Here is a 19,378-nt window from a genome sequence, read left to right as displayed (position 1 = left end):
TAAATCCCAACCTTTTATTCACCTCACACTGAACTGTGTCAAGTGTCACCTCTAGGTTTTCACTAGTAGTTCAGAGGGCCAAAGTTCATTTAAATAACTTTGTTTGTCATTACATTTGACATTTCAGAGAGGTGTTTTATCCAGTTTCAAGGAGTCAAAGGTCATAAAACTCACATAACACCAGAATTGCCCTGCAAATAGTCTTATAAAAGAAAAAATAAAAGCACAGCAACTTACCCTCTCAATCTTGTCCAGCCATTCCTTATTCTGGGCCAACTCAGCCATGAACGCCTGGTGCTTCAGCCATTTCTTATGAAGCTTCTGGGTCTCGTCTCGGCTGCTGTCCCTCGCCATTAGCATCTTTTCATACACCCAGTCCCCCAGCTGAGAGAGAGAGAGGAGAGGAGAGAAAGAGAGAGTGGTGTAAATACTGTAAGATACTGTACTTACTGTATATACAGTACAGTACTATAAATAACTATAGGTGAGTGGAAACTGATTTGGATACATAAAAACACTCTCTCACACACTCTTACACAAAAATTGATGCATCCTGAGGCTATGCCCGGTTCATAAGGGAAATATATGCTTGTTTAAAATATATTATGATAATTTACACATATTTCTTCAGTAGCTTCTGTTATGTGAAGAAGCAGAAAATAAAAACAGGCTCGTGTTCTGTATATAAACACACACCAGTGACACATACAGTGAGAAATACAAGGTCAAACACACAGATATGAATATTTAATGTCACACAGCAGCCACATGTAGGTACACACACGTGTACCAACAAGCATGGCGGCAGGAACTCACATGTGCACACACACACACACACACAACATGTCAGATCAAGGGTCTCTACAGCATCAACACACACCCACACGGTAACCAACCCACGAACACACACCTCTACTCCCCGTCGCACAGTAAAACCTGCACATTTCACCCTGAGCAGATGAGTGTCTGCACGAGGCAAACACACAGCGGAAAGATGTCACTCCTTTGCTGACAGCATTAACAACATATTGAGGTCAGCATCAGCACCCTCATCTCTCTCCAGTATCAACATCCTCACACCTGCACGCAACATTTCCACTTGCACTTTCATCCCTCTCTCTCTCTCTCTCTCTCCAAACACTAATTTCTTTTTTTTTTTACCGACAGCGTTTAACAGGAGCAGCCTGCGGGGTCGTGGCAGCTGCAGGCAGCCGCTGCTGGTATCCGCATCCTCGCTGCCGTCGGCCGTCACACACATACAAAGATGCTCTTCAACCGCAGAGCCAGATGGAGAGAGCCAGACAGAAAGATAAGACGCCTTCTGGGAGAGCCGAGCACGAGGTAGCGACACAGAAGGAGGAAAACACTGGAAGGTAAATACCAACAACAATACTGGATGCTGAGGAGACAGACTGGAGACATTAAAAACTGAGGCTGTGCTCCATTCTCTTTCTCTTCGCTCTCAGACTCTCTTTCTCTCTCTCTCTCTTTCTCGCTGGTTGCTGAGAACTTGCTGTACGCTCAACCGGAGAGGAGAGGGGAGGGGTGGGGGGGCGGAGGCATATCACTGACTAACCAGAGAGCAAGAATGAGGATGACTGAAAGGAGAAGAAGAAGAAAAAGAAGAAGAAAAGAAAATCCTCCTTCCCAAAACAATAAAATGGCAGGCAGCCGAGCCGGTGCACAAGCACGCCCCCCCCTCTCTCCTGTAACCTCACAGCTTCAGTGAGCGGGCGAGTGAGTGAGTTAGGTTGAGGAGAAGAGATGGAGCGGAGGAGAGGGAGGAGCAAAAGGCTGGGATTGGGATTTTTTGGGGGGCAGGGATGCAGGCAGCGCCTCAAGGCTCACCAGTCACAGCTAATGATGCTTAGCTGGAGGAGGAGGCGGAGGCGGAGGTGGAGATGGAGAGGGGAGGGAGGGGGTGTGGTGTGGGCTTTAAATGTGTCAAAGCAGAGGGGATGTATGAGGAAGGACTGAAAAACAGATGATTTTTCCCCCCCTGCTCTTTTCAGGGATTGAAAAACGCTGGTTTTCTACTAAACAACCGAGCTCACGACTCCTCTCGCAGCTGCTTTTGTTTTATCCTCCTGCGCTACATCCACCGCCCCCTCTACCATCCCTCTCTCTTCCTTTCTGCAGCAGTCCCGAGCAGCTGCACTCTCTGTCTCCAGCCCGACTGAAACTGCTGCAGTGGTAAAGCAGAGAGAGAGAGAGAGACAAGAGAGAGAGAGATATAGACAGAGGGAAACAGTGTAGGTTTGGACGCTAAAAGAAAAGAAAGGAGGAGGGGTGATAGTGGAAAGAAAGAGACAGGTAGAGGATTGGAGGAGAGGGGGGGCAGTGTTTTATCCTGAATGATGTATTTGTAGTTTTGATAGATATACTGACCTCCTTTCCTTTAATGGAGAGGGGCCGAATTTCTCTGTTCTGTCACCTCTCTCTCTCTCCCGTCTCTCTCTCTCACACACACACACCACACACACACACACACACACACACACACACACACACACACACACACACACACACACACACACACACACACATGTGTAATGACCACAGAGGTCATGTGGGGACACTGCCTGATGCCCCCTTGAGACTGTAAATGAATTGAGTGAAGAAGGACGAGGAGGAGCAGGAGAAGGAGGAGGAGGAGGAGAGGGAGTGTGTGTGTGTGTGTGCTGGAGGAAGAGAGGGGGGATGTAGGGAATGAATGAAAATGAAAGAGGGAGAGGGAGGAGGAGCTAGAGGAGTATGTCTGATGTACACTTTTTTTTTAAAACGGGATGGAGAAGAGAAAGAAGAGAAAGAAAGGATGAGAGAGAGAGAGAGAGAGAGAGAGAGAGAGAGAGAGAGAGAGAGAGAGAGAGAGAGAGAGAGAGAGAGGAGAGAGAGAGAGAGAGAGAGAGAGAGAGAGAGAGAGAGAGAGAAATAGGAGGATGTACAGCCTCGGAGTCATCAGACTTCATCAGACTTCATCATCAGGTATTTAAGCTGCTGATCTCGGTTTCGTCCGTCAACAGACAGTAAAGTGTCTCTTGAATACTGAAAATATTTGAGCTGTCAAAGCTGTTAAACAAAGCAATCAATCCGATGCTTAAAAGTCTTCAGCTCGTCTCCTTCACTTTATCCCACAACACAACTCCATCTGCAGGACTGAGGAGGTGAACTCAGTCATTTCTTACATACACATTTCTTACATTGCATTGACTGCAATTTTGATTAATAATTAAAATGAAATAATAATAATTAAAGAAAATGATTAATTGATAATAGAGCCTATTACAGATTTATTGACATCAGAGACTAGGTTGTACGATATTCACCAATTTTTAATTTTATTTTAAAGTTATATAGGTGGAATTTTATGCATATTTGATGATATTTCTTAATTCATGTTTAATATATGTTTTTTTGTTCTTTTTTAAAATAGTTCCTGTATTAAATGCACTGATGTCAATTTATACATCAGTGCATTACCAACCAATACTTCCATGACCCTGTATTTTTTCAGTGCATCCGGAAAGTATTCACACCCCCTTCACTTCCCCCACAATTAGTTATGTTACAGGCTTATTCCAAAATGGATTACATTCCTTTTTTCTCATCAATCTACACACAATACCCCATAATGACAAAGCAAAAAAGTTTTTTTAGAAATGTTTGCAAATGTATTAAAAATAAAAAACTGAAATATCGCATGTACATAAGTTTTCACACCCTTTGTTATGAAACTCAAAATTGAGCTCAGGTGCATCCTGTTTCCACTGATCATCCTTTAGATGTTTCTACAACTTGATTGGAGTCCATCTGTAGTAAATCAATTGATCGGACATGATTTGGAAAGGCACACACCGGTCTATATAAGGTCCCACTGTTGGCAGTGCATGTCATAGCAGAAACCAAGCCATGAAGTCAAAGGAATTGTCTGTAGACCTCTGAGACAGGATTGTATTGAGGCACAGATCTGGAGAAGGGATTCTCTGGTCTGATGAAACCAAGATTGAACTATTTGGCCTGAATGCATCCTGTCTGGAGGAAACCAGGCACCTCTCATCACCTGGCTAATACCATCCCTACGGTAAAGCATGGTGGTGGCAGCATCATGCTGTTGGGATGGTTTTCAGCGGCAGGAACTGGTAGACTAGTGAGGATCGAGGGAAAGATGAACGGAGCAAAGTACAGAGAGATCCTCCCGAGCGCTCAGGACCTCAGACTGGGGCGAAGGTTTAGCTTCCAAAGGACAACGACCCTAAGCACACAGCCAAGAACGAAGGAGTGGCTTCGGGATGAGTCTGTGAATGTCCAGCCAGAGCCCAGACTTGAACCCGATTGAACATCTCTGCAAAGACCTGAAAATAGCTGTGCAGCGACGCTTCCCTCCAACCTGACAGAGCTTGAGAGGATCTGCAGAGAAGAATGGGAGAAATACCCCAAATACAGGTGTGCCAAGCTTGTAGCTTCGTACCCAAGAAGACTTGAGGCTGTAATCGCTGCCAAGGGTGCCTTGACAAAGTACTGAGTAAAAGCAGTGAATACTTATGTACATGCGATATTTCAGTTTTTTATTTTTAATACATTTGCAAAGATTTCTAAAAAACCTTTTTGGCTTTGTCATTATGGGGTATTGTGTGTAGATTGATGAGAAAAAAAGGAATTTAATCAATTTTGGAATAAAGCTGTAACATAACAAAATGTGGGGAAAGTGAAGGGGTGTGAATACTTTCCGGATGCAATGTATCTGTACTGTCTCGTCCGTGTATTGCAATTTAATTTTTCTATTATGTCTTATGCATTGTTTTATTGCTATGGACCTGCAGATAGGTCCAAAATAAAGTTTGTTCACCTTCTTCTATACAATAAAGTTGATTGTTAAACTGTAAAATATCATGGCCTCCATCACATATCTTTGTCACGTGTGTTTTATTACCACATTCGAGGAATAATTGCAAAAAGATTTGTGTTTATGTATATATTCTGTATATATAGGATTATTAGACACATTTTTTTTACTCAATAATATCGGTATTGGCATCGGCCAAAAATCCAGTATCAGTCGGGCCCTAATTACTGACAATAAACACAATTTTCAGAACTACTAAAACCCCAAATAATACCTTATCTTTCAATAAAGTATATAACATTTTATGTATTTTTATACTACATATATTCTGAATAGGTGTCAAACAGATAAAATATCAAGGTGCACTCTTCAAACACTATTAGTTAAAAATTGATTTTTTTGTCTTTATTTTACAGTGGGTGGCATAGTGGCTGACAGGAAACGGGAAGAGAGAGAGAGAGAGGGGAATGACCTGCAGCAAAGGTCCCCAGCCGGAATCGAACTAGGGACGAAGCCTTTATGTGGCAAGTGCCCTAATCACGCAGCTACCAAGGCGCTCCAAAGATGGATGAATTTGACTCAATATCAGAAAAAAAGCAATCTTAACACTGTTATTCCTCAGCATATAATAACGTCCAAGGAATCAATCCATTATATCTGGCCTGACAGAAGAAAATCACAAACAGGCTGAAGACTGGGAGGAATATGTGCAGAGCGGGTTTGCATGTGTTGCATCTATTATATAGACACACACACGACATTCAGCAGTGCAGCCTTTGGGCATACGCCTGCTCTTTTCTTGAAAGAGACTGGGAGGTTAATACGGCTAAAAAGCTACAGTATTATCTTGTACCGATTTCACCTTTTCAATCCACTTTAGTCCTGAACATGGAGTTTAACATGGATGAAATAAAAGAGACAAGCTGAAGAGGGGCTTCTAATCTTTAAAATGTGAATTATATAAGAGAAAAGAAAGTAAATATTGTTATTAAACTTTACAATTACAGCTGGTAACTAGGCCTATCACAATAATGATCAACTTATCGGACAATAACGTAATTATCAACATCATTATGTCTATATATCGATTTATTGTATAAAACATGGACATGACCTTAATCATTCTTTGACCTCAGTATTGCCACACTTCACATTAGCAGCTAAGTGGCTATTCATGTCACATTGGCTTAGCGAGTAGTGTCCTCCATTCCTCACTGTGTACGTCCTGAGTGGAGACTGCAGAAGCGAGCCGCGCCGCTTATATGGAATTAAAGGTAAATAACTCTGTCCCGGCCAATCATTGCAGTCTGTGTTTTCGACAAAGTTTGTCTGGTGGTTTACTTTGGCTTAGTTGTAAGTTAAAAAAAAAAGAAAAAAAAAAGTGTCATTTCCCTGCAAGTGTGTGTGCACAGCCTAGGAAATAAATGTTCCAATGTCCCCCCCCCCAAACATTATTATGCTATTATATTATAATATCAGTGGTATAAAATGATCTTCAAATGAGAATAATATTGTTTATTGTGACTATTTCTTAGACAATATATCATCAAATAAAAGTAGTTATCGTGACAGGCCTAATCACAGAGCTTGTTTCTTCTACTGAGCAGACAATACAATTCTCTGACCTGGACAATTGATAAACTGCCCTTTAAATGTACACTTCTTTGCAATATCAGTATCAGTTCAACTGTGCAATATAATTTTTCACTTCAAAATCTGTGCAGTATCAATATCAAACTCAGGTATATATTACCATTACGCCAATATTCCTCTCCACATACTCGGGAGATACGGACAAGAACAGTAAAATCGACAAGCTACTAAGACTCTGTGTACTTAATTACTACTCTAACAGTAATGGCACTCGACACACTCTGTATAGAGTGTGTTACAACTGCTCGCTCTGGTATACTGTTTAAATGTGTTTGTATTAGAAAATTAGGTTAATCTTGTTAGTCCAACATTAACATTGATGACTTCCATACTGCAGCATCTCTTGCACTTATTGTCAGTTTATCAACAGCTTATCTTAACCCCTACATACTGTTCAGGGTCAAATTTGACCCATTTTTACATCTGAGGGCATCTGAGGTGTCTGTAAAAATTATTTTTAAAGTTTTTTTGTTTTAGCCTGAAATTTCATGTAATTCCCTAATGTGACCCATAAAATACAAAGAAGGAAATATTTAAACTTTTTCAAATCTTTTTTTTTTTTGCATGTTGGACCCATATTTATCAAAAAATTCAAGTATTGTCATTCAAAATGCGTTCATTTTTCAAATTTAATATAATTTGTTGAAATTTGACCATAATATAGTGGGGTTTTTTTAGAATATAATTTTTCCACTTAAAAACTAAAAAATAAACGCTCTGCTCTCTGAAAGCTTCATTACGGATTACTCACATTTATTTATGACTGATGAGGCACTAATTATGAGGAAATACTGTGATGGGTCAGAATATGAACAGTATGTAAGGCTTAAATGTTTATTGTACTGTAAAATTACTCTGAACAAAAGTGTGTCATATCCAGAGCAGACCAAAGCATATAAACTATACATGTGATCACTTCTTCGTGTACAACAACGTTGATGTCAAACATATCTGACTGTGTGTAAATGTGTCGAACAGCAGAACACACCCTGCCAGCTGAGATCTCAGGTTCATACAGACTGACGCAGTGTCACTGGCCCACTGTAAGCCACACACACACACACACACACACACACACACACACACACACACACACACACACACACACACACACACACACACACACACACACACACACACACACGCACACACACACACACACACACCAACACACCAACACACCAACACACACGTATACCGTGAGATACACTCTTCCTCCTTTGAATTAGTGATGAGGAGCTGTGCTGATGAATTATTCAGCAGAGCCAAAGAGAGAAAGTTGCTGAAACTAAACAAGGTTTTGGCCCAGAAAGAAGCCGGTGACTCCGCAGGGTGAGAGAGCAAAAAAACTGGAGAGGTTACCCAGCTGTATGAGGTATTATAGGATCCAACAATAAAATTAGGATTAAAGCACTGATCCTTAAAATCCATTTTTTTGTATTGCAAAGCACTTCTCAGTGATGTCAGTCAAATAGTACAGTATGTACAGCACTACTGATGAAGTGTAGCTCTGATCATTGTGTTGAATAGCTAGATCTATCTCCACAGAGTTGTGCCAGCACTGGAGAAAAATCTGGCTGCACCCACTATCAATTCTGCTATAGGTGGAAAAACACTCTGGCTTGTTTGTATTCCTTTAAACTAATAAAAACCGTCCTGGGCGGCGCTAAACTCAGGATGCAGTGGGGATCTTGTTTGAGCCCTGGCTTTAAATGGCTAAATCCCTGCAAAAGAAAATGCCACATAAAACAGAAAAAGACGTATATTAACTATGCGATTCGACTTCTACTGATAAAAAATAGACAAACATAAATCGCCATTTTCAGTGAATATATTGCTAGCTTTGAGGTTGTTGTTGTTGTTGCTCCCCGTAGCAACAGTGTACATTCTGTGATCCAGACTACTTTGATCATGAAGAGCAAAGACTGAACTAATGTCAAAATAAAAAAAGTATATACATCCTCATAATCATGTAGACCATTATCTTATTACAGACTACTCTAATAATTAAAGCAAGTGACTCCATTACAAACTGGATATAAACCAGTTTTAACAAGTGAATATGATTCTGGTGATGAAAGACATGATGGTGAAATTTGATAGGGGAAAGATTTACATTTTTTCATTTTTATGTGAAGTTAGTTGGCTCATTGTCTGAAAAAAGTAAACAGACTAAATGGATTGAAATATTTAAAATACAAACTTTTAAACAGCAGTTATAACTCTTTCAAGATGCAACTCGAGATGATTCGGGTGATAAAGTCTGTTTGTTGCTCTACCACTGGAGGCTTCCAAAATATGTAGTTAGTTATTGCAACAAAAACCAAAAGATTACCAGGACTGACTTCCTTATTAGACCCTCTTAAATTCTTAATAGGTCAACCAGTAAGACCAGTCTGTTGTTGGCCTCCTACCTCGTGACAATCCTGAAGAAACCTCTGAAGTTCCCACTGGTCATTCAGTTTTTCCAGCCACTGCTGGGCCAGCTCTCTGTTCTGGTTTCCCCTGGGAGAGAGAGAGGAACAGGCATTTTAGTTTCAAAATACAATAACTGTTAATAAATAAAATAAATACAGTACATTTCAACTTCAATTATATATTGCACATAATTCTGTGTACAACTTGTTTATGTGAGAATAACATTGACAGTTAATAGTAAAGAATATATTTATGGATTTATGATTCAAAACTTCGCAACTACAGTTATATACTAATCATTATATTGATTAAATGAATGATTTGCAGCCAGTCTGAGATCATGATTTTCACTTGTTGACTTACAATATATGTAAATCTTACATGAATGCGTCAAACATACTGATACACGATATCTGAGGTATCGCATAATGCCTACAAATGTACAGGTCTAATACTGATATTTGTAGACAGCAGCAAACAAGACTACATATGACATATTTGTTTATTAAAGAGCACCTTCATTTATACAATAATTGTGAGATGATTTATTTAAAAAAAAGAATCTGTGTGTAATGCATTTAAATAATGATGTTGCACACTATGCTTATTTATTTGTCCCTATGGGAGAAAAATAAATGTCCACACAGTTAATTCATGTAAATTTAATCTAAAAACCATATGGCTCTTCACATTTCTATTGTTGGACACATACACATAAATACACCCCAACCCCCACCCAACACACAGACACACACACACACACACACACACACACACACACACACACACACACACACACACACACACACACACACACACACACCAACCCCCACCCAATACACACACATACACACACTACCACCACCTCAGCTATCACACAGATTTCATGGTCAGGTGTCATTTCAATACAAAAACAGCCCAGACTCTGTTTTCTGTGTGTTTTGTTTCATTTATACTCAGGAGTCCTTTTGCTTCGTCCTGTTTAGCTTCTATTGTTCTTTTTCTTTTATTGTTGTATTGTGCCACTTTGTGATCTTTGTTCTTTATAATCAGCTCAATGTGCAGCTAGGACAGAGTTCAGTGCTGCATTTGGTACTCAGTAAGCAGTGTGAGCTTAATACTGCAAGAAACCTGAATCCTTTGAAGAAATTTCATCACATCCAACATTTAATAAAAGGAAGTGATAGAGTGTTTATAAGCTGGCAACTACTTGAAGAGTCTGCACAAATTCCCTGTTCAAGTGCAGGAAAGGTTTTTCTTTGTGTGGTTTTATTTTTATCTAAACATTTTTAAACCAGGACAAAAACTGAATTACCAATGTAAGAATTAAACATTTTGAAGCTTTAAATACTTGATGAACATACTGGTATCATCTTCTGCCAGTTCTGACATTAAAGAAGTTGTAAATGTGTACTCATACTCATATGACGGACCACAAGCTTATAATTATGTACCTGCTATGTGTCCAGGAGACCAGGGTTAGAAGGAATGACGGTCAGAGGAGAGAAATTGAGTTATATACTCATTATATCACAACCTACTACTGCACACCGAGCCATACAAACCAACTCCCTTTTATTACGTACTTTGGCGCGATGTTGAAGGCACCTTTTCTTCTAAATTTGAGCCCTCATGTCTTGTAAAATATGTTAACATCCTCTATTAACCTTTCAAATGGACATTTTCAGACAAGGTTAAGTATACATTTTGTAAAAACTCTAACTTGCAACATGCTCTTTAAGTCAGTCTGGACATTGGTTCATATTATTTCCTCTCTTACTCCATTTCTTACTCGTACCTGTTGGCAAGGGTGTCGATGCGTTCCCTGATGCGATCAGAGTAGATGTTGCTCTGGCTGATCAGACTCTCTCCGGCCTCGATCACGGCTTTGATTCTGTGCAGGTTCAGCTCCATGGTGGTGGTGAAGTCCTTGTGTTTCTTTATGGCGGCTTCGACCGTCTCCACTGTGGTGGGCAGCTCCACGTGAGCGAGGGCCGACTCCTGGAAGACGAAGATGGGAGCGGAAGGGTGATTTCTTGATTCATTATCTGATTAAGTGTTAAGATAAAGCCGAAGACTAATACAATAAAATGCTAACAGCCCTCAATGCACAGCAAGACATCGAGATATCAGGCTGACTCTTAAAAATTAGGGTTAATATTGGACATATGAACAAAATAATGTTGCTCATATGACAAACTAGAGATGATCTGCAACTACTGCCACAATCTTCAACTGAATCATCAAAATATTTTGTTAGCAGGGGATTCATCGGAAAGTTTTAGTCACCAAAGATGACTACATTTTCCAGGCATGAAAATATTAACTATGAGTGTATTATGTTAAAAAAAGCAAAAAAAATCAGCTCTCAACAGCTTCAGTGCCATGAAGGTTGTTCATGATATCAGCCTTTAAAAGTTAACACTGAAATCTGGCAACAGTTCAGTACATTTGTTTTGCTTTCTTATTGTTTTGCATTTGCTTTTTATGAGAAAGTAAAAAACTGAATCGATAATTTAAGACCAGGGAATTTCAAATGATACTCAAATAAACCATATAAATGTATACAGTCTCTGGATATATAAAAATGAGTCCAGTGGAGGATGGAATAATTAATAATGGGTAGAAGAAGACACAGATCTATGGCCGGGAATGTCTTTGATACTTATTGAAGAAGAAATGCTCTTCTTTCTAAATCAAGCCCTCTGGGCTAATAAGGAGAGCTGGTCCCTGTTAAAGATCTGTTAGCAAACCAAAAGAGACACTCGAGCTGACCAGCACTCACGCACATGCACACACACAGAGTTAGGGGCATCTCTGACTGTGACATTTCAATTAGAAAAACAAACCTCTGCATGTAATACTGAGATTGAATACAGAGATCCAGGCTGTAAGCAATGAGTTTAGCTGTTACTCTGTATGACAAAGACTACCCTGTAAAGCTTTAAAATGTACTGAAATCATAATTGCATTGCAACACTGTGATAAAGACTGTGATCATTTAATTCCAAAGACTGCTTTAAGGGAATTTAAAAATGCTGCTGCTTTCTGTGATTTCTGTTTGTGCCAGCTGCTGCTAAAACTATCAGTCCATGTTTAGTACATGAAGTTATTACATCATCATATGTGAACATCATATTTTATTAAAGGAGCAGTGTGTAAGATTTAGTGTCATCTAGTGGTGAAGCAACCAATGGAATACACCTTCCCTCCCTCCCCCCTTTCAAGCATCTAGAAGACCCTACTGTGCCTGCAAAACTCGCAAAAACACTAAAGGCACTCTCTAGAGTCAATGTTTGGTTTGTCTATTCTGGGCTACTGTAGAAACATGGTGGAGCAATATGGCTGACTCCTTGGTAGAGGACCCGCTCCCTTTTGTAGATATAAATGGCTCATTCTCAGATGACGAAACCACAGAAATTCTTATTTTCAAGTGATGAAACACTAATTTAAATATACTTGTGAATATTACATTACATTTCTGGATATAAGCAAGTCCATTCCTCTGGATGCCAATAAATTCTACAAACTGCACCTGTAATGTAACAATCATACAAGATCCTATATGGGATATCTGCAAACTAAATATTTGGATAATTTACCAATAATGAACAGAATTTAGCCAATGATAAGGAAGTATAGTTCACACAAGCTTATAAATATTATAATATATTGTTAACACAAACACACACACACAGTTCCTCCTCCTACACTTTATCATGAAGCCACAGTGTAGATCTAGAGTTACTAGAAGCTGCTGCATCAGCTCTGGCGCTAATATCACATAACACACAGACACTCTGCAAAAGGACACCTGCTGACACACACACACACACACACACACACACACACACACACACACACACACACACACACACACACACACACACACACACACACACACACACACACACCCTTTCTTCTCTCTTTCTCTCAGAACAGACTTCAGTATGTCTAAGCTGACTACACCCAGTCTAGTTGACACTCTGTGCATCTGCTGCAGTCAGAGGAAACACTCCTTCTATCTAGAGTCAACGCATTCATGCAGACATCAGGATATAATAATGATAATAATCTTTATTTATAGAGCAAATTTCAAAACAGTTTACAAGGCAGCAGAAAGTTCGATGATTAGTTCTTGGGATTTAAAAAAGAGGGGAGGACATTACAGTAAATGAAAAGTTCCCTCCTGGATCTGATTTGTTGTGTGACTGATGATGTTCTCATTATCACTGTGACTTGAGAGTTTCATACCAATTTAAAGTTTGCTCACACATTTTTCTGTTAGGTGCTGATGTCACATTGCATTGTATTTTAAGGGTTTTAAAGAAGGCATTATATCTGTTAGCCATGTTATAAGAAGATGTGCAAGATGTGAGTCTGCGCTAATGTTATCTATTTTTATTTCTATTTCTGGCCCAAAAAATATTTTTAAAGACCTGACAATCTAAAAGGCAACGCTTTTTGAGAAGCAGACTCTTTTCTCTCTACGGATTTTGTGATGTGCATGCTGCTCCTTCAAAAGAAAAAATAAGTTGAAAAGGGTAAACACAGCGAGGGAGATTTTTATCAGACAAGCTCATAAAAAAAAACAAAAAAAACAGCCACATAAGATAAAAAACACATCATACATGTTGCAAGTAGCTGCTGTTTTCATCTTATTGCCAAGCATAATTTAGCTGAACATTTTTAATGTTGTGAATAACTGTTTAGTTATTGAGTTAAGCAGATTTCTGTGATGCTGCAAGGTTAGAGATAATAGAAGCGGCTTTGATGAATGTTAAGTACATCAAGTTGAAGGAGGGATGACACTTTTACATGGGGAGCAAATGACATGATTACAACAAGGATTTAAGTTATATATACAGTCTATTGAAAACAGACACTGTCATGTTGATGTGGCCCGATAATCACCACTATTTTAACTAAAAAACCTGAACGAGCCGTCCATAAATCCTGTTTTTTTACTCACCTGGTTGTTGAGGAAGGACTCGGCCTGTTTGACGTCTCTCAGGAACAGATGGAAGATGTGAGCCTGGACCAGAACTTCTCTCCTGCTCTCCCACATCTCCAGCAGCTTGTTCCAACCGACATCGAGCTTCTGAAGCCACTGCTGCAGGGCGGCCTGAGGGAGAGGAGCCTCCTCCGACTCCAGCAGTTCATTCATGGCCTGCAGGCGCTCATAGTCCTCTTCATACCTGCAAGGAACAATGAGGACAGAGACGTGTTTAATTATTCTCTGGTCCCCTGATGTATTTTTAAGATGATAAAGGTGATAAAGTTAAAACAAGAAGAAGCTAACCCACCGTCCTATCTCCTCCTTGAGGGCAGCGTGTTTGTTGATGAGTTTCTCAGCCTCCTCCAGGTCATTGGGCAGCTGGTCTGAGGCGGCAGCTGTCTGCGTTTGGACCAACCAGGTGAGGAATGAGTCCAAGTCCTGGAGGATGGTAAGAAGAACACGATTTACATTACATCCGTTCCATTGTTGTGTGTCCATCCATTGTGAAAAATGCTGCTTGAAGATCATGCAGTGTGTTTCCAGATTATTGCTTACTTGTGTGTCAGATACCACTGCTGCTAATTGTTGGCTGATACATTCTGTTTGACGTTTCTTGGCACATCTACTGAGATTTTTTCATTTGAAAGAAAAACATCAAACAATACCTAAACCCTCCCTGTTATCCTCCTGCATCAAAATGGACACATTAACTCAAAAATTTGGTATAATTTAATTTAAATGAGTCCTATTGACCATAATTTCCAAAAAATATGTGTAAAACCTGTTGTAATAAATTAGAATGATGTTGGCTAAAAAGGTCTAACACAGAATTAGGTGATAATTTATACCTTATGCTTTATAAACAGTCAAACCAGGGGACAAAAGTTGCATGTCAATGGGAAAACAACAGGAGGGATAAACTAGAAATATTATAACTGGAGTTCACCGAATGTATGAGAGTGTGGGATTGTAATTTGTAGCTTTGTTCCTAAATTAAAACATTACGCGTGTGCTTCCTTGAAGGATAAGTAAGGTTTCTTTTGCCCTACAGCACAAAACTACCAGAGCATACTGTGGCTGTAGAGAATTAATAGGGTTGCTGATCAATACCAGTGATCAATCATTACTGAAACATGTTCTGAGATTCCTTAAGCCTCAAAACAATAGCTAACTCAAAGCAATATTTTGTGTTTACACGGTTTATCCCATTAGTTTTAAAAATCTGATTTTATTAATTGTCAAGGACAGGACAGAATGACAGGAATGTGAGAGGAGAGGAATATACTGTTCCAGTTCTTATTGATTATCTGTCAAAGTGGAAGTGTGTCACAGATTTCTTACTGATTGTATGAAATGCTCCTGTTTACCTGTATGAAGCTCTGCAGCCTGCTAGCCACCATCAGCGAGTCCTCACAGCCCTGCAGGGTCCGTTTCAGCTCCTCCCACTCCACACTGATGCCATCAAACGGCACGAGAACCTCCATGGCTCGAGCCGGATGGGCGGTGGCCATGTGCTCCGCCTCCTCCTAAATAGAAATATAAGGCAAAATAAAAGGTGATTTTCGGCTTTTAAGCTGCATAATGAAACCATCTTCATGCTTGTTAATAAAAAAAGGGTTATTTAAGGAATAAATCAATAATCATTAAAAGCTGAAATGCTATGTTTTACACAGATGAATAAAGTCTTCCTTTAACTTAACTTCAACTCCATTAATTAATGCTGAAACAAAAGTTAAAATATAAGACAAGATATTCCTTTATTAGTCCCATGATGGGGGGAAATTTACAGTGTTACGGCAGCGATGTGGATAGCAAAAAATAGAGAGTCAATAAAAAAAGTAAAGAATAATAAATAATAAGTAAGTAATCAAGCAATATGAACAATAGGAGACAATAGGAAATAAAAATAGTGACAGTATGAACAAGAGGAATATTGGTGTTGTCATAATGATACAAATATACCTAAGTATAATATTGATATACATTTTAAACTGAAAAATATGCTGCACAGATAAACTGAAAGAAATATTACAGCTGGAACACTAGTACAGTCACTACAGTCATTTTCTCCAGCCTGCCCTACCTGCAGATGAAGCAGTTTGGGCTCCAGGACAGACAGTGCCCCCTCCATGGTGGACAGACGTCTCTGCAGAGCCAGGACTCCTCCCAGGTCGCTGCCCACGTACTGAGTGGCGTCGATGGCTTTTCTTTTGTCCTGGATCTGGGACTTGATCTCAGCACACTCCAGCAGGTAGTTCTGCAGACGCAACATGGAGTCCAGCTGATCCTTCTTCTGCTCGACCAGCTCCACAATGCTGTTCCACCTGGTGTGATGTGGAAACAGACATTACTTATGAAAATGTTGATGATTACAAAGGAGGTTACATCTGAAGTCACACCTTTAAGATTTTGCTCAGGAGGGTTTTTTCCTCATATTTTAACATTTAACATGTTACTGAATAAATATATTGCTGTTTTTAATTCTTTGAAATCAATATTTTTTAATATTTTGTAAATAAATCATCTTATTTAGAGCACACAAGGGCTTAAATGGTGTCACAGTACCAATTAAGCCCATGCCAGACTTTTGACTTTTTTCGTAAAATGTCTTTATTTTATATTCCAAAATCTACATGAACTAATGAATACATTTTCAAATGAGAGATCAATCTTTCTTTATAAGAAATGATCTCCCTTATAAATCATGTCAGTATCCATGAAAAACACCTGAACTTAGATGTTGGTGCTTAATGGGTACACTTACCCTAATAGCTGAAAACATTAGTTAGAAAGTTAGAAAAGTTATCAAAAAGTAATCAAATGTAATAAGTTACATTACTTTGATGAAGTAATTGAAATATTTACATTACTTATTACATTTTAAATAGGGTAACTAGTAACCTCCCCAGCCCTATTAATACCAAAGAAAGGGGAGGGTGGTGCTGTGAAGGAGTCATGATTTATTGGTAAATTGTACACCTTTATAGTATAGTATTCACTATAATTTTGTAAGGCGTCGCTTTAGTGCATTTTTTACTTGCAAGTAAAGATTTTCTGTCTTTTTTTTTTGGTTCCTGGAGGCAGAATTTATTTTTCTTCCTACCTGCTGTAGATAAGATTTGAAAAAAAATAAACTGTAGGACTTCTTCCAGCCTGTCAAAGTCATACTAGATCACGATAAAATGCATCAGTGTCAAACAGCAGATCTAATTGAAAACAACTGATTCAAACAATCAATCATCTCTCTTTTAATGCTTATTATTAAAGCTGTTGGTCGAGCAATGTTTCTGTTTGTCTGCTCAGTCAACTGGGATGTAAAAGCTAAATGTCAAATAGGTGAAAAACAGTAAAAATATAAAAGTAACTTGGTGGTGTGGCACTGTTTTCTATGTATTTGGGTATTTTATGCTGTGTATGCTTAGTTTTAGTTGCTCTCATTGTTATAAGAGTTTAGCATTTCACTCCCATATCATTGGTGGACGTTAACCTTGTAATCAGAATATAATGAGAAGCGACAGGCTAATATATTATTGAAGTTTGTCTCTCATTGGTATGATGACCTGAAATGAACTGTTAGAAATCATGTGAGACAGTTGACTGTGTTTCCTCTCCGTTCGGTCTAGTCTGCTCACCGTATCACCACACAATATGTTCTCCTGACTCTGCTCCAAACCAGCAGGTCTTAATACACGCCCATTCAGCCAAGAAACACACACACACACACGCACATATATACACATGTAGTGATACTCGTACAAACAGATCCTTGTGATTGTAATGAGGTAATGGCAGAGTCGCTGACAGGCAGACAGAGCGCTCAGCAGGCAGGCAGGAAAACAGCTCGGTGACACTGACCTCAGAGCTGCTAAAATCGTCTTTTAGATACAACAGTGGGGTTTATATGTGAGGGGGGTAGCTGCTTCACAAATATTATATTCAATGTGGGTGTGTAGCTGAACTCAGTTTGACTTGAACTTGTTTTATACATTCATCTATGAAATAAAGCATAGTCACATATTTAAACTACTAGAAATCTTGATTTTAAATATAAATATATAAGGAAAGTAACATTGGTATACTATAACTACTATTCGTGGATGGTAACTGGATGGTTCTATAATTTCCATTGTATAAAATAAGGTAAAATGTTATGTTGATGTTAGTAGTCGTTTATATACATATTTCTCACTTAAAATCTGTGCAATTACAATACCAAATTCAGGCATATTATCACTCAACATCAATTTTACTCTGTTTTATTATTGTTTTTCAACTTATTATTTATTGTTCATTATTCTTTTTGATTGATGCTCTTCTATTTGTACTGTCCACTTTGCTTCTGCAATAATGTAAATGTCCCCATCATGGGACTAATAAAGGAATATCTTGTCTTATATTTTAACTTTTGTTTCAGCATGAATTAATGGACGCTATCAGAAATCTATTGTTAAGGTAGAAAATGTAAAGACGGACGTTAAAACTGACTGAGCTGTTAACTTAATGACTTTAATCTTTAAGTTATAGATCACATTTTTGGCCACTACACCTATACTGTAAATCAAATACGTTTTGACTGACAAACAGCAACACTCAGATTTCATAAATGTGTGAAAACATTTTTTCTAATAAGAAATTTTGTTTGAATTTTCCACAAATGCACCCACTGAGTATTACTGATGTTCATTGTATCTAATAAACCAAGTCAAAGGTAATTTACACACAATAACCCCAATACTGTGTGTAGTGTTCTTATCTAAGGTCAGAAAAGATAATACGCAGTTAATGTTATAAAACTGAAAGAGAATTTTAATAAGCAGCATAGGAGAGATGAGGAAAGTTTATTTTTTTAATGTTTGGTTTATTTTGGTACAAGGGCTCTCGGCTGTCCCTGTTTTGACCGAGGCAGCCGGCACAGATGGTCTGCCTGAGACCAACACTTCATGCCAAGGTCACAAGACACCAAGCCGCCATGGACACTGCTGCCAGACGTAATAGTGGTCAGTGAATATGACGGAGGTGGAAAAAAGCCAATCCCATCGCAGAGTCGAACCTGGCTGGATGTTAAAAGTAAATAAACATTACGGTCAAAGTAAGAGAGACTGTTGCTTTTTAACATTTACATCTGAGGCACTGAGCTCATACTCAGAAAGACGATGAAGCAGGTAGGAGTTTAACATCTTACTAAGACAGCGACTGACAGGACACAAAACGCGGCTTGTCAGATGGCAATTTCAAAAATGACTGTGCAAACAAAAACATCTGGAAAATCTTCTTCATCCTCAGACAAACCCACTATTTTCTGGAGTAAGAATTCCCCCATATAATTAAAATTTTTCTCTCTCTCTCCATCATTGCTCTTCTCTTACTGCTTGTCAATCAACTCCCCTCCACCTCCTTTTCCTCACACCCACTCCTCCCTCCTTCCAGGAGTGAGTAAGTAAGTAGGACAAAGATTTGGTAAATCA

The 19,378-nt window shown here is 38.9% G+C and overlaps 1 protein-coding gene across 1 annotated transcript in view; it reads right to left on the bottom strand.

Annotated features, from left to right (window-relative positions):
* Positions 1 to 19,378, bottom strand: part of LOC133981017 (spectrin beta chain, non-erythrocytic 4-like) — a 75,802-nt gene that overhangs the window by 35,642 nt on the left and 20,782 nt on the right. Inside the window, exons 18-24 of the mRNA XM_062419904.1 lie at positions 15,997 to 16,237; positions 15,281 to 15,439; positions 14,221 to 14,351; positions 13,887 to 14,112; positions 10,713 to 10,915; positions 8,911 to 9,001; positions 238 to 384 (exon numbers count right to left, since the gene is read on the bottom strand). Of these exons, the coding sequence (XP_062275888.1) occupies positions 238 to 384; positions 8,911 to 9,001; positions 10,713 to 10,915; positions 13,887 to 14,112; positions 14,221 to 14,351; positions 15,281 to 15,439; positions 15,997 to 16,237 (1,198 nt within the window). The remainder of the gene's footprint in view (positions 1 to 237; positions 385 to 8,910; positions 9,002 to 10,712; positions 10,916 to 13,886; positions 14,113 to 14,220; positions 14,352 to 15,280; positions 15,440 to 15,996; positions 16,238 to 19,378) is intronic.

Source organism: Scomber scombrus, chromosome 5, assembly GCF_963691925.1.
Source record: "Scomber scombrus chromosome 5, fScoSco1.1, whole genome shotgun sequence".
NCBI classification, from domain to species: Eukaryota; Metazoa; Chordata; class Actinopteri; order Scombriformes; family Scombridae; genus Scomber; species Scomber scombrus.
Note: the sequence above shows the minus strand (reverse complement) of the source record. Positions and strands in the feature narration are given on the sequence as shown.